Genomic DNA, 25,788 nt, shown 5'->3' with positions numbered 1-25,788 from the left:
TAAAAAACAAATCTAAAGACCACCTCAAATTCCGAAATGATAAATTAACAAACAAAACAGAAGTGTTATACTTTAAAAAAAAAAAAAAAATGTAGAGCAAACAAGATTGTAAACAATGTCCAAGTCTAGCTCCACTACAGTTAATTCCTTACACATAACAATAGAGCAAACAAGATTGTAAACAATGTATATTTTCTTATCAGTAAGTTATAACACCATCCTAGAGGCCAAAGAAAAAATTAGAATCATAAAACATAAAAAGCATTATTGAAAAGCAAGCTCAGGTTGGAAAAGAGAACTAAATAGCCTTAAGTTTTGCCAAAGCCACCAAATCTCCAAGTATACAATGATACAAATCGGTGAATATTTGTTACCAAAATATATGCTTATTGACAACAGCTAGATATAATGATTGACCAACTCATTTGGTTCTATCAAAATATGTATCTGAGGATTTTGATGAATAACAGACAAATTAATAATTGGATTGGTTTTTGTCATTCATTTTTTATCAAATGATTAATAAGGCCATTGCAAGCGTTTCAAAAGCTCCCCAACGACAACCTAACCTTTCCTCCCACCCAACCTTACCATCCACAACTTAGTCTTTTGGTTCGCTACCCTTGCAGCGTCACTGTCCCTTCCTTCTCCACCACCAAAAAGAAAAAAGCATCTTTCTATTCCCACAAACCGTCCGTCCATCTATTTTAGACCTCACCAAATGAATGTCAAATCATGGTGATCCAAGCAAGCAATACCTCGCTCCATGGCCAGGCTCGAAATTTCTCAAGCAACCATGCAGTCAACTCCACTATCACTACCTACCCTCCTCTTTATTCTTGACCACAGCCCCCTCCTCCCATTCCCTAATTTAGAAGACATTTTGTTCCCCACGTAAATTAGAGTTCGAGATAGAAATATCATTAACATGCTATAAAACAATATTATGGAATGTGCATTACCAGGGTTTAATTAACTTGAAATCACTCTCATCATGCATGTCACAATCAGTATTGAGATTGCCCATTAGAAATATTAAGTCACATCATAGAACAGAAAAAGTGATACAACTGACTTGGAATGGTTTGATAGTAGCTTGAAGAATAGTGAGGCTGTTTAGGGTCTTCCACTACATAGTTGCTCCTCTCCCGAAAAGATTGCTGGTTTGAATATCAGACCTCAATTCAGGTAGTAAAATTGAGCTCCAAACAGAAATGAATTTCACAAATAATACAAGAGCTAACTAAATTTGAACATAAAGTACAATCCCTACAAAAGGGCATCTTAGACAAAAATGAGACACAATATCTTCTCTAGTTCAATAATTACCTCTAGAATGAGAATTCAGGCACTCGTGCAACTTTTAGAGTCCAGCTAGATGCCAATCCCACAAAAATTTTCACCAAAAAAGGTTGTAAGTCTTAACAGTTACCCATAAGTATCAGAAAATCAATCCTTGTGGCTTTCAGTTTAGAAGTCATATACATCACTCTTCAAAAGAGATGGAAAAAATCATTGCCCAACTCAACACCCAAAATGTCAAGGTTTTAGTTGAAATAAAGAAAATATGTCAGAACCTTCACAATCAAATATATCTAAAGAATGGGCATGTGCTTAAACCAAGACATAAGTACATTATTGCCTAAACCAATTGCTAAACTTGAGGTTCTCGAGGGGTCTACATTCATTTCCTTAGAAACCACGGAAAAAAAATAAAATTCCCATCCTTTACGATCCACATTTTCCTATCTGAACTGACACAGTTGCAGCTAACAATTCCTATTTTCTCAAAGACTTGGTAGTGGCTTGTTCATTGCTTTTCATTGGCTTGCTAGTGCCTCTTTCACAATTGTTTCCTCAGAAGGCAATGCATCACTTCCTCAATAGAAGCATCGAAACCAATTGTCCAGAAGTAACTACTCTTCTAATTGGTTCTTCTGGATCAAAATTTTTTTTAAAAAAATAATTTTTTACCTTCGTGAGTTAAAAGGATATAATGGCCAACACCATCAACCAACAACTAAATCCTTGTATTGCAGACAAAATTTAAAATTTGATTTTGGTAATTGAAGTAAAAAACGTTACTTACAATTTCAACGGATTTCCATACATACAATACTGAGACCTCTGTTTTAGCCCAGATAATCAATGGTAAAGCTCCACAATTTTTTACCCAGGGTACCCTGTTATGTCTCGTTTTCAGCATGGATAAAGCACTTCTGAAGCACCTTCTGTTATACATACATACTAAAATGAACCATCTTATTGATGATTTTTGAAATTACTCCAAACGTTTTGACAATAGGTTGCCCTTATATCAGTTAAAACTACCTTAATGTTTTCCTTTTTATCAAATGAGGGAATTGAGGGTAATTATGAATGAATACAAACTCTCAAATTTCAAAGCTCCCTCATTGGATCATTGGGATTGTGTGAATTTTAATTTATTTTATTTTTTTCATTTGAAATTTGAGGCATGTATCCATCTATTTATCACAGACCCAAAAATTGAAATAATAAAAATTATCAAAAACCATTTATCCAAAATCCCCTGAAATATTTGTAGGACTATTTTAGTCATTTTCACTATTTGAATTATTTTTATAGTGTTCTTAGGGTGCATCTTTCTAACAGCACACACCCTATAAATTTCAAGTAAATTTGATAAGTAAAATGAAAATAAAAAAGTTTTGAAATTTATAACTTTGGAGCACGCACAATTATATTAAGCACCGTCCATTTGTTTTATAGAAAGAAAAAGACATTTTAATCAATATAAGGGCAAATGGTTCTCAAATTTTTTTATTAGAAATATCTAAAATCACCATTCAGAATTAGGACGTGTGTGTGTGTAAAGATACACACATTGCCCATTTGAGACTAAAGCAAAGCAGTCAAACTCACCAGCCAACTTTATCTTGGAGCCAGATGAATGACGAGGCTGGAACAAATGAGCAAAAATATACACCACTCTTGACTCCACACACCCACACAGTGAGACCTTCATCCACATCCTTCTCCAAAGCCTTTTTTATATAACCAGGGCAACATATGTAACGAGATGCAATAACCAGCAAAAAAGGTTTTCTCAAAGCCATTGGCTTGCTTCGAATGTCAAGAGAACGTGAAAATGAAACTTTGCAAAAAACAATTGCTAATGCCTGCTTAGTTCCTTCAGTTTCAAATGAGAACCTTGGCAAATGGAGCAAAACATGCGCACAGAAGCAAGCTTTCCATGTTACAGCTTGGTATCCTTCCATGGCTTCTTTGATAAATGCATCGATGCCTTCAATTATTGAAGGCATGGAAATAGGAGGTGCAGGTGGGGCTGGCAACTCCCATTACTCCACACCCTCTATACAAATGAACAACTTCTTTTATGGCATCAGATGGACATGTCCTCCATACATCATGATGGGGGTGAAATACTAAACTATGCATGTTCCTGATGCAGAAAATTCAAGTTTAGTAATTTTGCCGGGGATACATGACAAAAAAAAGAGTCAAAATTACATAATATAATCATATAAATTGTTCGTTCGTTAAACCATGGGAGTAAGACGTATTCAAAATTTGAAAATTACTATGCATATATAGGAGGAAAAGGAGAATGTATAATGAATGAGGTGCTTGAAACATATCTATAAAAAGACAGAAAAAATAAGAGGAAATGGTAAGAAATGGTTACAAGTTTACTTATAATAGCACATACCACCAAAGGCTACAACACACAGAGAATATCCCAATTTCACAAATCGAACTTTAACCAGTTATTAGGATATTCCTCCAGCCTAAGGGGATAAAAAATATCCAATAACAATATAAAATAGTACCTGTACAGCAAGCAACCAAGCTTCCTGCAGCAGAGCTGAAAACATGCACGCAATGGTTGAACAGCAAGACCTCCACTCCTGGCATAACATACTGTTCTTTTCATCCGGCATGGAATTGTCCCAAATATGAGCCAATACTACTAGCGTAAATCCCATCTCTACCACCGGCAAAAAAATACATTGATTTAACAATAGAGGTAACTGAGAAACCATCTTGTTTTTTTTGAGAAAAGGTTAACTGCCTGAGAAACCATCTCGTTTAACAAAAGAAGCAACAAATATCTATAATGCAACCAGCAAAGGCAAACAAACAGTATACAAAGTTGCATTTTCCATATTCAATGGCTATTTATACTTTTGTGGTCCCTATTCAAGATAATGACTAATCCCAATGTTTCATACTACCAAATGTTCCATTGGCAGGTTGACATCTGATTGTGGGCATGAATCAAAGCTCAAGTCAACTAAATTATTTGTCTTGTGATGCAATTCATATCATCTATGAATCTCTCTCTCTCTCTCTATCTATCTATCTATCTCTCTCTCTCTCTCTCTCTCTCTCTCACAAACACACACAAGAAGAGGGAGAAATATGAACAGCTAACCAAATTTGACCAAATTCAAGGTGAAATGTAACCAAATAGATGGATCTAGTAGTAAAAAGTTTTGAATCTTCTGATGAATCCTCCTGGCATAAAACCCAAATGAAATAAATCCACATGCATCATAATTCTCCACTGTAGTCTGACAAAACTATTATTCATTTATTTTGATAAATCTATTAGTCACAAGCTTTTTCAGAATGCTTCAGCCAAGATAGGGTCTACCCCATGATTTGGTGAGGTAAAGAATAAGGTAATAGAAGAGATCATCTAATGTCCTTAGATCTTTTTGAGATATCACTTACTCATATCTTTTGCACTCAGTCATTAGTAGAGATTTCTAAAGAAAACTGATCAACAAGAAACAAATCTTACAAAGCCTGTTTCAAGTATTGTGAAATGACATCAAGAAGTAGAAGTATTCAAGTAAACCTTCAATAGCGTGATACCAAGCATGAATTTATCATGACGGAGCACCCCTCGTCAGATTAGGAATTGTTTCTAGGATTTCGTTACCATCTGAAGCATGATGAGTCTGCGGGTGTGGATGTGATTAAATAATATAAATGTTTGTTTGTCCATTTGCATGTGTGAAAGAGGGAATAAAAGAACTAGGATTTTTTATTGACATAGCAGGCCAGTCTCACACGCTTTGATGTGTCCACAATGCACTTCCAATGGAGGAAATCTGTGATCCTAGCTAGTGTCACTGTGATAGGGAACTTGACAATGGGAGAGGCAACTAAGGCATGTTGAGATGGGTACCAGACGACCTAGATACCGCCAGAAGGTCCAATTGCATCCAGAGCTAACCGCTGGTAGGGAGAACGAAGCTTGGTTCCACCAAACCAAAAAGAGACAGAGAATACTGCGAAACAAATTCACGAACATTTTACCGTTTTCCTGGGTAGCCCAAACCACTTATATTCTAAATAAGGATCTTCATAGCACAACTAAGGGGTAGATGACACTCTTGGTCGAGCGGCGAGAATGCTGAGGAGCCGAGGGAATGGGAAGGACCTTAGCTGAGGGTTTTCTTTTCTCATACCTTACTTTGAAAGAGTTTGGATAGCTCTCAGGATACTCTCGAATTGGTGGCAGGAGCCTTACCTTTGACATTCTTCAACTTACCCTGGTGTCTAGATTCGCTAACAGCATTGATGAAGGCTTCAAAGGCTTTATGTGGGCTGTTGAACAGGAAGTCTATCACTGAAAGGATCTCGTGAGGATTGCCTTGGGCGTGGTCGATTACGTCCACAGAGCTAGAGTCCACAGAGACTAGTGAAGAAGATTCCGAGGAATAGGAGGAAGAGGGTTATCAAAGGGGGGGAAAGATGCGTGGGTGGAAGAGAAGGATGCTCCTCACTAACATTGTACGGTAGCAGAGGGGGTAGGGGACCTTTAAAAGGGGGAATGTGAAAAAAATGATAGCCAGGGGAGAATAGGAGGTTGAGGTGGAATTAAGGGTGAAGAGGTAGGCTGAGGGGTGGAATAGATAGCTAAGGATGGGCTTGATTGAGGGCTTGGGCATAAAGCCATTTGGTGAACAGGCTGGGTAGGCCTCAACATTAATGCTTGATTAAGCTAGTTAAGAGTTATTATGGAATTATTTATTTTATCAATGGTAAAGATGCTATCACAAATTTTGTTTTAATCGGGACTTCTTTTTTTTCAATTAGAATTAGGATTCCTTGGAATTTAAGTAAGATCTTTTATTATAAATAGTGGTTGTATTCCGGGTTTTGCTTTCAGAAATAGATATCGTTTTGTTCAAAATCTTGGTTTCACCAGAGAGCTAGAAGCTTGGATTGTAATTCCTGTTATTTCAATCAATTCGATCTTTGATTTCTCTATTCCTCTTTTGTCTTTCCACCATACCATTTGGTATTGGAGCAGGCCCGTTCCCAAAGCGCATGAGCATTTGCTGCAAGTTTGCTCGATGGCGGTCAGAGAGGTCAAGTTCATGAATGTAGCGGTGACAAAGTTCTATGTGAGGGAATAAAATGATTCAATGAGAATTGAGCAAGTGGTGTACGAGGGATGTAAAAAAGGCCAAATCAAAGGAGATTTGAGGATCTGGTAGATGAGGTGAAGCCAACCCGCTCTGAATGATGTTTGGTCGTTCATGACAAAGGCAGATCTGTATCCAATTGCAGTTTATAATTCACCTCGTAACCAGAGAAGAGGTAATCTCGCTGTGCAAGCATAATTTTTTTTGTGGTCTTAAATAGACAGACCATAGAGAAACCCTTATCTTATCAAATTATCACTGCACTTAGCAACTTGCCGCTGAACTGAGGCAATTTCAACGAGTATAAATGGCTGAAACTAGGCAATTCTAGAATATCTGAGTGGCTGAATCGAGCATATCACAATTACTCCATCAAACATACAACGACCATGTCCTTGAGTTGTTCTCATAACAGTTTATGCGCTCATTGGCTGATTGCAAAGCCCCAATTTTAATGCACAGTGGTGCAAAACCAACACCCAGAAAGGAGAGATTTGAGACCGATTCAATAACAACCCGTTGATCAACAAGAGGAAAACATCCTAGATCACCATCAAGAAAGGGAAAGGAACAAGGGCCTTTCCAGCCCTAACCACGTCACTACTCGAAGTAGGGCTGCACCTCTACACAAAGTAGGGGCCTTCTCTACTACACCAAAGTGTCAAAGGAGATCGCTCTGAATGATGTTTGGTCGCTAATGACAAAGGCAGTTTGTATCCAATTGCAGTTATAATCCACCTCATAACCAGAGGAGAGTTAATCTCATTGTGAGAGCATAATTTTTTTTGCGGTCTTAAATAGACAGACAATAGAGAAACCCTAATCTCATCAAATTATCACTGCACTTAGCAACTTGCCGCTGAACTGAGGCAATTTCAACGAGTGTAAACGGCTAGAATTGGGCAATTCTAGCATGTTTAAGTGGCTAAATCGAGCACATCACAATTACTCCATCAAACATACAATGACCATGTCTTTGAGTTGTTCTCATAACAGTTTACGTGCTCGTCAGTTTATTACAAAGCCCCAATTTTAATGCATAGTGGTGCAAAACCGACACCCAGAAAGGAGGGATCCGAGACCAATTCAACAACAACAACCCGTCGATCATGCCAGACGATCAACAAGAGGAAAACATCCTAGATCACCATCAAGAAAGGTAAAGGAACAAGGGCCTTTCCAGCCCTAACCACGTCACTACTCGAAGTAAGGCTGCACCTCTACACAAAGTAGGGGTTTTCTCTACTACACCAAAGTAGGAGGGAATGCTTTCCAATTCCATAAAACAAAATAACATCAATAGCTGCGTATGTGCAGTACATTTAAACCCACTTATGGACCCTTGATATTGACCAAAATACCTCTAACAAAATAGTAAAACGACCAACCTACCCTTATACCTATTCCCCATACAATTAAATCAACATGCGTGAAACCTAGTTCCCATTTTGCAAGTCCCCATTCATATAACCAAATTCTCATGCAAAATAATAAATACCATAGATAACCCAAAATAGATGATAATCATGGGCTACCCTTTCATTAAATTGAGATACAATGTCAGTTTTCCTTATGAAAATAGTATCCCCCATATAACTAAAGTTCGTAGCAAAACCTTCTAAATCAATCCAATGTGAAAAATATCCAATAATTTTAACAGTTGGTTGTGCATTTATGCCCAGGAAGGGCGAATGTTATTGTAAGCGCTGGTAGAAATGAAATTGAAATGAACGAAATTCATCTACTTAGTCACCAAAGGAAAGAGGAATTGATCCTCATTCAAGAAAAATGAAAAGGCGATAAATCCAAGGCAATTGAAATGCATGAAAATCATCTACTTAGTCACAAAACAAAAAAGACAATACCCATGTCCGGTTCTTAACTCGATCAGAGACCGATGGATCCAATCCAGGGAATCTAGCATTCTGAAACACCACACATGCACATCAAATCAAAGTGCTATTCCATCCAGAAAAAGCAACTAGATCAAAAGCACGCACTAAATCACCCTCTATGTTTCAATTATAATAAGAGTATGAAATAAACATCCCACTAAGGAATTGAACTTACCAGAGGAGAATTTCTATCTTCACCAATATAACCTGAAGATGATTAAAAGAATTTATATCTACCACCTACACTAGTACAATCTCCTTTTCTTACCACCACACGAGTAACTCACGAGCCTCCTTGTGGCTTCCTCCAGAGTTGGGCCGCATAAAGCTCAACCTTGATGGTTGTTCCATAGGCAACCCAGGGCCATCAAGTATAGGTCTTTTTAGAGACCACAAAGGCTCCACTTTGACCTCTTTCTCGAAGTCCATAGGTCACTCCGATTTCCAATCAGCAGATGCTAGATCATATTTCTTGAGGGCCTCAAACTATTTGACAACTCTTGGGGCCAAGGTCTCACCATAGCAAGGGACTCCCACAATGTTATTTCATGGGCCTCTGGTTCGGCTAACTGCCAACGGCCCCTGCTCCACATTGTTGATGAAATATCCCATGTAAGAAGAGGACTTATGAACTTATGATTACTTGGAGACAAATATACCGTGAGTATGACATAGAAGCAAACTCATGCTAAAGAGGGCACGTCACAAGCCATAGGCTAAGCATTTTTTGCATACTCAGTCAGAGTCCCTTCTAAGGGTTCCCGCTCCCTTCCCCTTTCTCCTTCCTTTAATTACCGTCTCTAGGGAATTGTATATAGCTCCATCCCCCAAGGGCAGCCATTTTTTATGTACAAAACCCCCCAGGTGGTCCTATTTTGTACTCTCTTTTTTTCTTTTCAATACAACTTCAAAAAAAACAAACTCAACCAATGTTGCAACCAACAATAAAATATTATTCTAATAGCAGAATTTGTATCTCCTACAGGACCCACATATCCCAGTCTAGCTCCACTATAGTTAATTGGTTACACAAAACAATAGAAGGCAAGATTATACACAATGTATATTTTTTTATCAATAAGTTATAACACCATCCTAGCGGCCAAAGGCAAAACTAGAATCATAAAATACAAAAAGCATTATTAAAAAACAAGCTCAGGTTGGAAAAGTTAACTAAATGACCTTAAGTTTTGCCAAAGCTGCCAAATCTCCAAGTATACATTGATACAAATTGGTGGATATTTGTTACCAATTTTATAACATATATGCTTGTTTACAGTAGCTAGAAATAAAGATTGACCAACACATTTGGTTCTATCAAAATATGTATATGAGAGTTTTGATGAATAACAGACAATTAATAATTGGGTGGGTTTTTGTCATTCACTTTTTATCGAATGATTTATAAGGCCATTGTCAGCGTTTCAAAAGCTCCCCAGTGATAACGTTCCTAGCGTCCCCTTCCACATTAAGCCTTTGTCCCCAAGAGGAGTTGAGACTTTTCAAACCTAGGAGGGCCATAGCTTCAACAAATTGAGAGTTTTGGATGCCTAAGTATACTGAATAGGGGTACAGGATAGCCCCACAATGGTCCCTATACACACCTAGCTCCTGTGTGGACTGGGTTTCCAAAGGAGCAGCCATCGAAATTGAGTTTAATAATACCAAAGTTAGGCAGTTGCCACTAGTGGGTTCGATTGGGCTTGCAGGGACGGTGGCACATAATATTTCTCCAGTCGTGAAGAAAAGATGTAGCAGAGATTCCTACAAAGAGGCGGTGATTGGAAGCCCAAAAAGTTACTAAAGACGCAATCTCATTCATATTCATAATTCATATCATCATCATCATCATAGCCTCTTCTCAATTAATTGGGGTCGGCTACATGAATCCTGATCTACCATTCTACTCTATTAAAGGCCATACCCTCAATGAGGCTATATGTCCCCATATCTTTTTAAATTACTTCCAACCACGTCCTTTTGGTCTCACCCCTTACCCTTTTCAATTCTTTCACTTGAACTAACTTGCACCTCCTAACAGGCGATGCACTGGGTCGACACCACATATGGCCAGCCCACCAAACTCTAGCCTCTCTCATCTTATCACTTAATGGTGTTACACAAAATTTTTTCCAAATGGATTCATTTCGAGATCTATCCCTTCTTGTCTTGCCACTTATCCATCTCAACATCTTCATCTCTGCTAAACTCATTATGTGGGCATATTGTTTTTTGTCTGCCCAACATTCCACCCCATAAAGCAAAACTAGTCTCATTCATATTCATATCCCTCCCTAAAAATGAAAATGGACTAGTTTCTCTCTCTAGAGATGTAATAGGTTTCTACTCGGAGAGATAAAATGAGAAAGAAAGATAAACCAAAAAATCAATTCATGCTTTTAGAGAGAATGGGAAAGAAAGACAAACCAACAAACCTATTCACATTTCTAAAGAGAGACTTAGAGAGAGAAACTAACATAACCATTTAAAGTTTAAAAGAGATGACGGAATGGAAGGTGGGCTTAGAAAGAGAAAAATTAAAAATTAAAAAAGACAAAAATATGATTTTTTCTTTTTTTTACTTTTATATGAAACATTAATAAGGGCACTTTTATCACAAACAAAGTTAAACAGTATCTTGGGGAGCCAGTGAAAAAAAAGAAATATTTTGGGATACTGGACGAAAGAGATTTTCAATTGGAGGCAATACAAGAAGAACATCCAACTTGGGGGATTTTAGTAATTTTTACTTACTTTTAATGCAAGGAGATAACAATCACACTAGTCCATCACATTTCAAATTGAGTGGTTGTGAGTGTCATTTGTTAGACTCACAGTTTTCAAGATAAGTTTCTCTATCTTAGTGAAATCTCGAGGCATCCAATTTGACATTTAATGGCTCACAACAATTATGACCTCCTTTCAACAAAGGTAAATGGTCTCATAGTATCAATGAACGAAAATTCGGCCGCCGCCTAGGCGGCGTTTTTTGAAAAACACCTAGTCATGAACTAGGTGGCCTGTCCTAGGTTTTATGTTTCATCTTCTTCCAAAAGACTTGACTATGTTTAAGATGATAAGCCTTCTAACACATATTGACATCCAGCAGCAAGCCAAACTCATGAGCATGCATATAACCCTACACATCCCATGGCAACAAATGTTCATAACTTCACATGGTTTGGTCCAGCAATACCATGGTTAGTGCATCAGAATATTGAAGCATACAAAGTATCCATTCAGTTTAAACACTAAATATTAACTGCAGCTCATCTTCATTTCTCAGGGAAAGAAAGGAGACAAGAACTTACCCCAATCCTCCATTTTCACCGTAAAATTTGATAAACTATTTCATAAACCAAAAGTGTCAAAGTCATTTGAGCTGCTGCGCAACAAGGTGAGGTCCTGCAAGCCCAGCGGGATATGAAAAGCCATTAGTTAACATTAATGAAAGAATTCAAGTTATACTTGCGTCTATTTGAAGCAGTCATTCCAGGAGCATTAACAAGATATTTGGTCTTGATTTATAGTTCCGCCTTTTTTTTTCCCCTTTATGATCTGTTTTTTAAATGAGTAAAGTGGGTGTTTTCTTCATGTTGGCAGTATCAAAGAACCATGCACCATAAATAACCGCATCAAATCTACGACATAATGCCCAAAAAGTGGACCAACATTCTGATACTAAAAGTGACCAATTGAAGGATCCCTCCCCATTAGAAGCTCGCTTCAGTATTCCACTAATTGCATTTTCAACAGAAAGAAGGCATTTAGCAGTTTTTATTAAAATATAGGAAACGAACAGAAATCCAATATTCCACGTAAAGGCTAGAAGAGTACAAAGTAGATAGGACAATAACGGCTAGAAGAAGAATATTAGAAAAATGGCTAGAAGAAGACAAAGTAGAAAATGACAAAGTAAATAGGACAAGAAAAGTACAATTCTTGAAGGGTGAAAGAAATAGACATGGTCACCGAGCATGTTCATAAAAATGAATGTCCACGTAAAAGACACATTTGGGAACACAATCCCAGACCACATACCAGCCTCTATTGTCCTAAATAGTCTAACCCCATCATGGGAGCACACTGTGTTGGGCATTTGCGGACTCATTGGCATTGCACCTTTTGTGTAGCATTTCCTCCAAATATGTTAAAACCTTCACTTGCCCTTCTAGTGCTAGAAAACCCTTTGATCAACCTATTGTTAGTGAAAAACCTTAGTAACACACGCTTTGCCGAGCATATCATCCCATAATCTCCCTGCCTCTCACAACTCCCCATTCTATTATATGTCTTGGATAAAACCCTTTCTCAAACTCATCAAAAAGCTTCCTCGCCGCTTTAAGTTTACCACCTTCACAAAGGCAATACATGAGTGTACTATATATAGGATTATCTGGGTGCAGTTCCTCTTTAAGAGCTTCTTCCATAGCATACAAGCCTCATCAACCTTGCCTTCTTGACATATAAAATAAAAAAATTTGCAACACGAGGATGGGCATGGTATAAACTTCTTCTCAAGCATTTCATTCAAAAGGCTTAAAGCCTCGCTTGGTCGCCGCTCTTTATGGTAAGATTTAATAACTACACCATACGTGACATCATTTCGAAGAACTCAATTGTCCTTCATGTCACTATGAGCTTAACAGCCTCCAGTAATTTCCCTAAACCATCAATTATGACTGTGCAAGTTGAACGATCAGGGACCCAAACTCTGCTTATAATCTCATCCAAATTTGGAAAGGTTATAGAGTTATAGAGTTATAGTATTTGGAAAAAAAAACCCTAGCTTGGCATCTCCCCCAAAACCTAGAAAGCAGATTTCAAATCGTTCGTTTAACACAAGGCCTTAATTAGGATATTGTAGGTAAAAACAATTGGAAATATCCCAAATTTCCTGCAATTCCTATACAATACATATAATTAACCAAATCAAGCCTTTTGTTCTGAATCATTGCATTCAAAAGAGTACTAAAAGATCTGAATCATTGCATTAAAAGACCTGACTTGTTTATCCTAAACTCATGCATCCTGAAAAAGGACTGAAGGGCCAACTTGGGCTTGTTTGCAAAGCCATAGATTGGAATAACATCCATGAATGTTATTTCACTGAAATTTTGGGATCCTTTAGCTCTTTGAGTATAATTTCCATGGAATTCAAATCCCTAGCCATGGCTAATTTCTCTATATATGATAAGTATCAGAATTATGAAAGAAATTGAGGTGATATTTCGCAGCATGGTCAAAGAATTGTAAAGCTAGGTCTACATTTTGTTTTTCATTGATCATGTTTATGAGCCTCTTGGGTGAGAGTTTTAGACGCCAGTGAGTGAGAGGTGAGAGTATGGGGAATGGCAGCATAAATGACACTGCAGTGACAAAGTTTTGTGTTGTGGTGGCACTTGTGCGTGAATGCCGTCGACAAAAAGAGTTTCTGATTACTATGGAGGATCCGGATGATATGCACTAAGTGATTGTAGGAAAGAGCAGTAGGTCCTTGTGACTGAAATTGAGAGCTTGGGGTATTGTGTGTCTAACTTCTGGATAGTTTTTTTTTGTCTCAAGACTGCCTCATTATCATGTCAGATTGGTCACTGAACAATTTGTTGTAAATTTACTTTTTAGTACCATGAAAAAAGGTATTGTCTTTCGGTTGATAAATTTCCATTGGAAATGCAATTTCATGTGTAGTCTTGAAAAAGAGAAAAAAAGTTAGTAAAACATGGTCCCCATGCTCGGAATAGATACATAGAATATGATGCCATAATAGGGAATCTTTTATGAAAATGAAAGCATTTAGATGTGTGCTGAAAATTCTGTGGAAAACTCTGATGAATACTTCAAATGTTTTACCCTGAGAAATGCATGAAAAATCTTGGGGTGCACGTGCAAAATGCTTGGCAAGCTTGGAGGAGACATTGGAGATATATAGGTAAGTGTGGAAATGCTTGGTAGTGCCGAGAGGTGACATGAAGGCAATGCATTCCCCTTAATTTTGAGAGGCAGAATCATGCTGGTTTCTGAACATTTATTTTGGGAAGTTGAGTTCCTTCATATTATCAAGTTTTCGTCATTTTCACTTGATAAGCAATCATCCATCTTGGTATCATTTTTACTTGTTGCAGTAGGTAAAACAAAGAAACCAGAACAGTGGTCTTCTCCTACTCCTGTGAAATTGGTTGGAATTTTCAAACAAGTGGTTAATTGTTAGGTAACAACTATAAACTTGTTAGCATGTTGTATATGAAGATTGCCTGTGACCTCTTCCTATTGTGATGCTATGTTTACCACTAGTTTGTACCATCACATATTCGCTATTGAATATTTATAAAGCTTGAATATGGTGGACAAGAAATTCAATTTTTCTATACTTCAAATATGATTTTGGCTTTTGGCATGCAAATGCTTTTTTGTGGAATTTGTTTTTTTACATGGATAACCAACCAATGGTAATGTCCTAAAAAAAAAAAAAAATTCGAACTCATTGAACTTCGAGTGTGGCAATCAATGCGCCAACAACAATAATAGAAAAGGAAAGAGTTATTATAAACTTCTCATTATACTTGCAGGCTTGATGCACTAAAGTGCAATTTTGTTCGGGTTTTGATTCCATAGTAGCATTCTAACCTAGCGAGTTGGTGTCTTTCTTATGAGAGCTCTTAGAGGTAAAGTTAAAGCCAAGGGTACCATCTACCTGTCAAATATGCGTATGGTGTTTGTTTCAAAGAAACCTGTTGGAGACTTTATGGCATTTGCAATTCCTCTGGCAAGAATCTTTAGGATCTCTCATCCTTGACTGCCAGAAATAAACTTCTCATGTGGCATTTATCTGCAATCATAGCCATTTCTACAGTTGTAATGGTCCTATGAATATTTTCTCTTAGACATGTAACGTGACATTGTGATTAGGGCCATCTCAACCGTCCATATAGAATGGACGGTTGGATAAGGGGCAGTATATAAGCTTTATGCTGTAGGGGATGCATAGAAAGCTTGCCCTTATCTAATAGGAAATGATGGCAGATAGGTAAAAAAAAAAAGAGTAACTCAAACCATGTGTCCAGGTCAAACCATTACCATTACCAACAACGTCTACTTTCATTTTATCCATCAATATCACCTCTATCAATTGTAAAAATAACAAGGAAAAAGAAGAATCGAGAAAAATGGAATTAAGGCATCCATCGATACCAATCTATAAAGGTCCTATGCCGACGACCTTAGGGTGATAAATCTAGGGTTTGGAGGCAGCCTCAAATAGATGGGACATATGTGGAGTAAAAGAAAAACGCAATTAAGGCATCCAACCCAAAAGAGATAGAAAATGGTTTTAGAGGGAAAAAATTGGGTTGTCGAGAGAAAAAAAAACATTCTATGAGAAGAAAGTTTTATGGATCATACTAAAACTTTTTCTTGTAAACTGTAAATTCAGTTCTATAGTCCAAGAGTTTAGAGCATAAATTGTTGAGCATTTCTCCCAGGACCTTCTGAAGAAATTTTAGACCCAATATACAAAAGTAACAAAACACATGACAAGAACGGATCATATAAAGTGAATCATAAAAGCATAACAAAATATGATGTGCTTCATAGTACAAAATCAATTATAATAGAAAAAAATGGAAGAGATAACAAACAAAAACAATGAGGAAAACCAATAATAGCATAGATATAAAGAAGATTGCGTTGAGAAAACACAAAGACGCGAAGGTTAAAAACCATCCAAGCGTAGGCTCTCCATTTGTTAACAAATCAGATCCCAAAGTCCCTCAAGCTCTTCTCTAGTGCTAAAAAAAACGCTTCGATCTCACAAGGTTTCGTGTCCTACCTTCTTGACTTCTACCATCTCTATAATCACTAGTTTTCAGCCAAGGCACCAAACCAAATTAATCATGGCAGGTCTCAGGTTTACAACAAATATCTTTCTAAATTGGTTTATACTTTTTTCAAACACTCGACCCGAAAAATAAAAATAAATAAATAAATAGGAAAGGGACAAATAGATGTTTTCATCCCCATAGATGTTTAACAAGTTTGTTAAAAAAAAAAAAACAAAAACTTCATCACATGCCTCATTTGTTCATAAGCTTCTATGTTGTGTTATGTGAAAAATCTATTAAAAATATTATTCTTGAGGAAATAACCACAATTTCCCAATGTTAAAGAAATGAATGGGTTCATATATGACAGACATTCATGGTTAATACTAAGCGATGTTATAACACTTTGCTTGGGCCTTGGACTTGATTCTTGCCTGAGCAAGTAACTCAACCAAGTACAAGGCAGAGTGGACTACATATGATATACATATGCAAAGGTCAGAAACCATCCAAGCGTAAGCTCTCCATCTGTTACCAAATCAGATCCGAAATTCCCTTAAGCTCTTCCCAAGTTCTAGAAAAAAGCCTCGATCTCACAAGGTTTCATGTCCTACCTCCTTGACCTCTGCCATCTTTGTTATCACCATTTTTTGGCCAATGCACCTAAGCTCATCATTCATGGCGGGTCTTAGGTTTACAACAAATATTTCATTAACGGGAATATCTTTCTAAATTGGTTTATGCTTTTTTCAAACACTCGAACCATCATAAAAAAGAAAAATAGGAAAAAAAAAAAAAAAAAAAAGAGTTAGTTAAGGATCTTAAAATATTTTTATCCCCATAGATGTTCAGCAAGTATGTAGAAAAGAATAAAAGAAAAAATCATCACATGCCTCATTTGTCCACATGTTTCTACGCTGTGTTATGTGAAAAATCTATTAAAAATAATATTCATGAGTAAACTACCAAAATTTCCCAATGTTCAAGAAATGAATGGTTTCTTGTATGAGCATTTACACCATGGCCATGTCTGTGCGTGTAACAGACATTCATGGTTAATACTAAGAAGTGTTATTCTACTTTGCTTGGGCCTTGGAATCAGCCTGAGTAACTCAGCCAAGTGTGAGGCTGAATGGACTAGGCCCGTACATGACCCAAGCCCCTTCAAAAAAAGGATTTCTTTAAAATGCTAATAAATAAAATAAAAACTTTAAACCCGAAACAAAACTAAAAATAAACATGTAAGGAATCCAAATAAGCTGAAAATAATATAACAAATTGGATTAGACAATATGGTTTACGGTTGGAGATTCCAGCAAAATCCAAAAAGAAAAATATAGAAATAGGGCATTTGACAATAAAAACTCACAATCCATTGTAAAGCATATCCAAATTACATATACATAAATTGATCCCACAAGTTTATATAATTCTTATGTTTTTTATGTTCTTTAATGTACCCTTCTTGTACCCTGGAACTAAGGCAGGACAAAATATGATAGAACCAATGCCATGAACTAGAAAGAAGAATTAATAGATGTAAAATTCATGAAACCATCAAATCCAGACAGTCCAAATATCTGAGAAACTATCTAATATGATGGCAACAGTAAAACTCAAGGGGTCATTGAGAATAGAATAGGGTTTTGTTAGTTTCCATACCCACACAACACAAATTGTCTTGAGGTGAATAGGGGATTTACAAGCAGCCTAAGGTGGTCGATCTCGTAGAAGCAATTCAGCGTTGTTCCCTGCACATACATTACTACCTCATGCTTAACACTCGATACTGATAAATAAAAGAAAAAAGAAAAGAAAAAACCAAGGAAGAACATTTTCTCTCACAACAAATATAATGAAACACAAATCAGAAATTACCACATCACTCACAGTTAGAATGATCAGTTGACAGATGTGTCATTGGACAAGGCTTCTCTCCCTCCACTACTTCACGCTGACACCCCTTCTGAAATCCATTTTTAACCAATTAAATAATCAACCAATCAAAACACTCACCAATCACATTTCTCCCATTTTTAACCAAAAAAATCCTCAAAAATTCTCTCCCTCTTTCTCTCTCTCCCTCTTTCTCTCTCTCTCTCTTCTGTACTTTATGTGAACTGAAAATCATGGTTACTTTTATGAGAATCTCCGAGATTATGATTACCATTAACTTCTCTTGTGCCTCGACTCAATCCAAATACCTCCAAATCGCAGATATACCAATGCAAAGTGACAGGTAATTATATCTCGGAAATTGCATGTCCGAAAATAGAATTGGAGGGTTATGTCTCCCCCACTGACTTACCCACAAAAAAAAAAAATTGGAGGGTTATGGCCGACATTCTTACCGGCTTATCATTTCCATGGAGTTTGTACTCCCTATAACATATCCCATAGCATTTTCATCACAGTGAGCTTCTCTATCTGCTATCTCTCATTTAAATAAAAATGGTGCAGAAAAAAGGGAAACGAGATTCTTTTCTTGTCGTTTAAAACTTTATGTTTCTGCTTGACAAAACAGAATCTGGATATTCATATTTTTAGAAATATGAATATAATCATTACCAGTTTTCCATATATATGAATTATAAATTATTCTGAATATGCATTTTTCTGTGCATGTTTGACTGTCCACCTTTATCTTAAAACTTTGTCACATTACTGTCCACCTCTATCTTAAAATTTTGTCACATTACTATAAAGAGAAGAGAGAGAAAGAGAAGTAGAGAAAGGAAGGGAGGAGTAACGTAGCTAATTATAAGTTCAAAAACAGAGCAACAGCATAAAGACTCATAGCATAGTAGCTAATCAATCAGTTTTTTTTCAGGGAGAGTATAAATAATGCTACACAATTTAGTTTAGAGAGAAGTGTTAATTTAGAAAGAGGGACACATTAAAAAAGCCGGTCCCATTTACAGTACCCATTGAAATTCTCGGATAGAGAGAGGAGAGAGTACCCATTCCAACTTCCTTCACCCCCAAGCCTCCCCCCAATGGGAGAGAGAGCAATTCGAGAGAGAGAGAGCAATACCTAGGTGAAAAGTCTTGGCATACAAAAAAAAGTCATGGCATACTCTGCTCAAACCTTGCTACATTCATCGTATTTTTCATTGAGGAGTTCCAAGGAAGCAGGTATGGCCTTGCCAGGTTTCACATCCATAACCAGATCAGAGCTCCTCTTTTCTCTCACTAGAGCAGCTTGCGAAGTAAGTTTTGCTGCCCTATATAGCAGCTTTTCAGCAAAAAGGGCAGTCCTCCATGAGCGGTGATTGGAAATTTGCCTTTTTTTTCCATTGGCTAATACAGTTCGGCTCGGCTCCCAAGTTCTAATTCCAAGCAGAAAGGGCGAGAGATGCCCCATTGAACTGAGAATGGTGTCCCTGCAGGGCACAATTACGGCTGACTTCGGATGGGAAAGAGAAAAGAAATTCTTCAGACATGTTAGGTCTGAGACAGCCCAAACTTCCCTATTCCATTTCTCTATACCTTTGATGTTGTGCATGGGGGTGGTGTATCGACCCACTGAAGAGGACCTCAAAGCCTTCACAATATGGAAAGATGTGGCCCCCCAATTGGAATGGCGAATTAGGCGAAGGAGCTCCATTATGGATTAGGCTGGTGTAGCTATGGTAAGAAGGGGGGGAGAGGTTAGAGAGGAAGAGGGTTGGGCGATGGAAGGCGGTGGTCGAGTAGGGGTCAGGGCTTGGGCGGAGGAAGGCGATGTTCGAGGAGGGCCCAAGCGAGGGAGAAGAGGGAAAGCACTCTCAGACGGACCCAAGTTCATTGAATAACCCTCTCTATGTATTTTTCATTATCTCTAATATGGTCAACCAACCTTCTTCCTCTCAATCACTGGTGGTACATACAAAAATTATTCACCAGTCAACCAACCTTCTTCCTCTCAATCATTGGTGGTACATATAAAAAATTACTCTTCAGTTTTGTACTATTAACACAAAAAGTTCTAAATATCTTAAACATCTTAAAAGAATAAAACATGAATTTTAAAATTATAAATATTATTCTTTTACCAAAGTATTTATACATAATTAGAGTAATAGAAAAATAAGAAAAACTAACATAAAAAAGATTTCGAGATATGTTTGTCGCCAAAAAATGACGTGTTTGGTGAGCCTCACCAGATTGTCTACTGATGTGTCAGAAGCAGCAACAGATTAATTGGATATAGTAGTAAAGCCACACACCAAAACATGTCTAAAAACTGCATCTTTGATTCATCTAATCCATTCAGCTACTCCCATGTTCTATGAGTAGATTAAATACTGCCAAACTCATGAGGTGCACAATATCATCATGCATATGACAAATCAAAATGAAATGACTCTAGATCCAATGATCCCATGGGCCAAATGAAAAATTCAATGGTTATTCAAGATAGAATTGGGAAGAGGAAATAAGAATTCCAACTAAAATAAAAGCTATTATGCATCTTACCAATTGCTCATCATTTTATGATTAAATCTAACAAGCAGGTCATAAATGACCAAAACAAAATTCATGTCTACAATCAGAGTCATATGATGTTGATTATTTCTTAATGTACACCTAAAATGAAATCAAATGCACATAGTTACATACCATCTTAAACGAAATCAAATGCACATAGTTACATACCATGTTAAACATACCTATGTACACATTATTCACAAAATCCCTCCAGAAATACAAGAAGTGGATCATTATCAAGGGCTTCAACATGTTGTTTCATTTCATGATAATAAACTCACTAATTTAGGGTTGCCACAACACAATAAAGACACTATAAAAAGCTCCATCAATTAACAATATCCTCAATTCTTTACTACAATTTCATGACCCCTGGCTAGGTATGATTGAAGTGAGAAATCAATTTTTGTATGACTTGGGTAAGGACCAAGATTGGCTATATAAAACTACTTGGCCTAGATCATAACTGAAGTTTGTCAAAGTGGTTTGTCAATTTTATATACTCCCACACCCATGTGTGTATGACCCCAAAGGATCACCATTAAATTTGGCACAGATCTCTAGAAAAGTCAAGTCCAACACCCATGTGATAACTTTTCTAGAGATATGTATCAAATTTAATGGTGATCCTTTGGGGTCCTACACACATGGATGTGGGAGGGTCTCATAGGATCATTACTCATATATATATATATATAAATCCTCATGTTGTTATAAGCAATAAGCTTTGTACAAGTCTGAAAGCTTGTGACTGGAAAATTTATTTTGGAGCAATATATAAGAAAAAAAAATTTAGAATTTGTTTTGTTCCTTAAGAATAAACTATCACATCTCAGGAATTTTAGTATTATAAAACTTGGGGTGTGATCATTTTCACTATTTGAGTAATTTTCATAATGTTCTTAAGCTGCATCTTTCTAAGCGCACCCACCCTCCAAATTTCAGGTAGATTTGATTAGTAAAAATAAAATAAGAAGTCTTGAAATTTGAAAATTTGGAGCATGCACAATTATATTTAGTGCCCTCCACCAGTTTTATAGAAAGGAAAAGACGCATGTATTTTAAAATTTTGGATTATAGGTTTCTAAAATTACCATTCAGAAATCTTCATACGCCATTCGATACACATAGGAATCTTCATAGCCCATTCGATACTAAAGCAAAGCAGCCAAACTCATATCTCAGAGTCAGATGAATGACCAAGCAAGAATGAATGAGTAGAAATACACGCCAATCCACACACCCACAAAGTGAAACCTTCATTGTACATGCATCCACAGGCCAATCAATTAGATTGCTCTCTTTCGAAGAACATTAACTATTGACCAACTGCAAAAGAGAGGCTTGGCTTTACCTAATTGATGTATCATGTGTCGAGAAGCCGAGGAAACTAACCCTTACCTCTTTATATATTGTCCCTTGGCCCATTCCTTCTGGGGAGCATTTCTTCAGCTCTTCAAATGACAATGGGTGACCCCAAAAAATATTCCCAATCTCTTTTCCTCTCTCCAACTCTACCCCTAGGCCTCTTCAGGTATCATATTGTGGAAGGCTTCAATGGCAGCCCTCATTTGGGAAATTTGGATAGAACGTAACAATCATATCTTCAGAGGACAGTTCTCTACCATTGAATCCTTGTTTGATATAATCAAAGTGGCAGTTATCTTTTCGGCTACTAAACACAAGCGGTTCAAAGGCTTCCCCCCTTCAGCCTTCCACCTACACTAGTACAATCTCCTTTTCTACACGAGTAACTCACGAGCCTCCTTGTGGCTTCCTCCAGAGTTGGGCCGCGTAAAGCTCAACCTTGATGGTTGTTCCATAGGCAGCCCAGGGCCATCAAGTATAGGTCTTTTTAGCGACCACAAAGGCTCCACTTTGACCTCTTTCTCGAAGTCCATAGGTCACTCCGATTTCCAATCAACAGATGCTAGATCATATTTCTTGAGGGCCTCAAACTACTTGACAACTCTTGGGGCCAAGCTCTCACCATAGCAAGGGACTCCCACAATGTTATTTCATGGGCATCTGGTTTGGCTAACTGCCAATGGCCCCTGCTCCACATTGTTGATGAAATATCCCATGTAAGAAGAGGACTTATGAACTTATGATTACCTGGAGACAAATATACCACGAGAGTAACATAGAAGTACTATGTACTAAGCCTCTTTAATTTGGGCATTCGTCTGTTGCAAGGCCCTTTTCATTTTGACGAGTGTTACTATTAGGGGAGTTTTGATAAAAAATAAATACACAATTTATTTTTCTTAGATACTAATTAACTTGGAAATGCATGTGCACCTCTATCCTCATACCATCAATTCAAGACAATTAAATTCGATATGTATAAAATCCAAAGCATAATTCTGATTCAAATTAAATCTCCCAAAAGATGACCAATGTAAACCAAAATTTTTCACTTACCGCACTCGACTTTAGTTCCTAACCAGCAAATATATTGCACCCATCACTTCTCCCTTTCCCTAAAATCTCTCCATTTTACATCCCAAGGGCTCATCCTTTCAATTTGTCTCTCTCTCTCTCTCTCTCTCTCTCTTATCTCTAAATATAATTAAAGTCCTATAGAAATCGGCTTCAACCTAAGTCTCATCTATTCTCTTCTATATTCTGTCTCTTAGACATTGATTCTATCTCCCCTTTCCTAAACCTCACACCAAAAGAAGAACCTCTCATCTCACAAGATTACCAGGATTCTCTCTCTAAAGATAGCATTTTTTTTGACAAACTCCTATGAAAACATAGTTATACATAAATTCTCTCCCATTCTACTTCATATAGCACCTCTCTCTCTCTCTCTCCCCTTTTCTCAACAATTACCCTTTCCAAGATCCTTTCTCTCTCTCTCTCTACACACGCACACACACACACACAAAACCCAACAAAAAAAGTGGTAAGATAGGGGAAACTGCAGATGAGCCATCAGTTTTATAAAGTTCGATACTACCACTGTGATCTAGAAAATTTGGAAAGCCATCAGTAGTTTCTAAAGAACTAGCAGAACTAAGACCAGTTCTCAATAACTTGTTAAATACATTTTTCAGAAGGTAAATACAGTGGCAGATGAGTTGGCTAACTCGGAACCAGTCGCATCCAAGGATAGCTCATAGCTCTATGAAGCCATAGTTCGTAGTCCTTTTTTCTCCATGGAGAAACATTCATTATAGTCTAGTATCTCTATTAAAAGAAAGACCAATAAATGACAGCGGCTTGTGAATTTTCGAAAGTACAACACACTGAATATTCACGGAGATGTTGTCAGTCCTAGAGACTTAAACAAACACTACTCTAAAATTGATAGATATCACCCTTATGAGGTCTGATTTGGATAAACAACAAGGAGGAATAAAGGTTTCATCTCCCATCTCAGCAAATAACATATCCACATAGAACCAGTGGGCCCTATATTTGCATAAGTTCATATGTTGATGCTCTGTTTCTCATTGCATGCCACAAAAGACTTATAGAAAGGAACATTTCCTAAGGTAAATATGCATTATTGAAAAAATTTTCATTCATCACCTAGTTTTATGTTTCATCTTCTTCCAAAGGACTGACTATTTTTACGTTAAACCCTATGATAAGCCTTCTAACACAATATTGATGTCTATCAGCATGGAACACATAATCCAACACATCCAATGGCAACAAACGTTCATAATTCACATGGTTTGGTCCAACAATACCATGGTGCATCATAATATTGAAGCATGCAAACTATCAATTCAGTCCAAACATTAAACATTAACTGCAACTGCAGTTCATCTTCGTTCACATGGAAAGCAAGGAGAAGAAAACTGACCCCAATCCTCCATCTTCGGCGTAGAATTTGAAGCTTGGGGAAGCTGTCTGCGCTGCATTTTGCTAGACGTTTAACAAATGAGTATCCGAGCAAAACCAAAGCCGTGAATTGGGGCAACGAGTGAAGGATGGCAAAGGGGTTTTGGGGTGATAATGGAATGGGCTAAGACTAGGGTTGCAAGAGACTCGGGCACACTATCCGAAAGAAAATGAAGATTCGCAGTCGACGGAGCCATGGCATCGCTCCCTTCTCCAATTCTTCCCCTCAATTTGAAAACCCAGAAAACCAGAAGAAGCCCATGGAAGCACTTTTCTAGCTTGGCTTTTACCGTGTAGCCTACACTAAACTTCAGGCTTCAGCTCAAAACAATCGTCGACTGCTTACGAACCACTCGAGCTAAGCCCCATTTTTTTTATCGTTTTACGTATAATCTAAACAGAAAGATTTGATTCTTCTAAAAAAAAAACACATAAAATTTTTCCGGTTTTCGTGGATATTACGCTGGCCCTCATAAGAGTTCCGCTTATATTAGCTTGACTAGGCTTAAAACGGCTCGGCTCAGCTTAAATCTGTTCGGCTAAGCTTTTATCGGCTTAGCTTAGCTTTTATCGGCTCGGCTCAGCTCGGCTCATATCTAATCTTAATTCAAATATAATAGAGTTTTATTGATCTGAGCCGAGCCGAGCCAATATTAGCCGAGCCGAGCCAATATTAGCCGAGCTTAGTCGATAACAGCCGAGCTAAGCCGATATTAGCCGAGCCGAGCCGAGACAAATTCGAACCTCGCCGAGCTCAATTTACTGAGATAAAATTGTGAAAAAATTATTAATATAAAAGTTGTGAAAAATAAAAAAAATATTTAAATATGTACAAAATGAAAAAAGTATTTTTTTGTTAAATCAAGATTTTTAATTTACTCTCATTGTTACTTTACTTATTATCTTTACAACAAATTTCAATAATATTAAATTAATAAATAAATAAAGTTAATGGGAATATGTTTTTTTAAAATACAAATTTATTTCGGTACTATTAAAAAGAGAGATTTTTTGAAGATCTTTTGAAAAAACTCAGAGTTTTTAACGGATTTAAAAAAATCAGAGATTTCTTTAAAAAATCTTGTTTTAAATGGAGACTTACCAACTATGATCTTTTCATATCGGATTTTTTTAATACATTTTTTTTAACCAAATCCAAAATATTCACGATTCTATAACTTAACTTTTTTTTTTGGTGATCCATATTTTTTAACCGAGTTTTTCCTCCAACCTTTTGAAATAAAACCTATTTATAACCAAAATTTTGATAGGCCGATATTTCATTATTCCACGGCTCGC

The 25,788-nt window shown here is 37.1% G+C and overlaps 1 protein-coding gene across 31 annotated transcripts in view; it reads right to left on the bottom strand.

Annotated features, from left to right (window-relative positions):
- Positions 1-24,879, bottom strand: part of LOC110007641 (uncharacterized) — a 52,583-nt gene extending 27,704 nt beyond the window's left edge. For 9 of the 31 annotated variants that reach the window (XR_016040833.1, XR_016040830.1, XR_016040828.1 and 6 more), the window contains exons 1-9: positions 24,452-24,849; positions 19,250-20,016; positions 18,052-18,127; positions 17,824-17,912; positions 11,653-11,746; positions 3,834-3,991; positions 2,905-3,445; positions 1,330-1,374; positions 1,076-1,160 (exon numbers count right to left, since the gene is read on the bottom strand). Coding sequence is in view for 1 of the 31 variants with exons in the window: in XM_088846787.1 (XP_088702913.1) it covers positions 17,872-17,912; positions 18,052-18,127; positions 19,250-19,768 (636 nt within the window). In the remaining 30 variants the exon portion in view is untranslated. Of the gene's footprint in view, positions 1-1,075; positions 1,161-1,329; positions 1,375-2,779; positions 3,446-3,833; positions 3,992-8,311; positions 8,372-9,519; positions 11,747-15,035; positions 15,171-17,823; positions 17,913-18,051; positions 18,128-19,195; positions 20,017-24,451 lie in introns of those variants that run through there. The other 22 variants (XR_016040844.1, XR_016040845.1, XR_016040846.1 and 19 more) reach the window with 15 other exon arrangements.
- Positions 24,880-25,788: the final 909 nt, after the last annotated feature.

This window comes from Amborella trichopoda, chromosome 9 (assembly GCF_054954075.1).
Source record: "Amborella trichopoda isolate Santa Cruz 75 chromosome 9, AtrichopodaSantaCruz75HAP2 v2.0, whole genome shotgun sequence".
NCBI classification, from domain to species: domain Eukaryota; kingdom Viridiplantae; phylum Streptophyta; class Magnoliopsida; order Amborellales; family Amborellaceae; genus Amborella; species Amborella trichopoda.
This window is presented reverse-complemented; position numbering and strand designations above follow the sequence as displayed.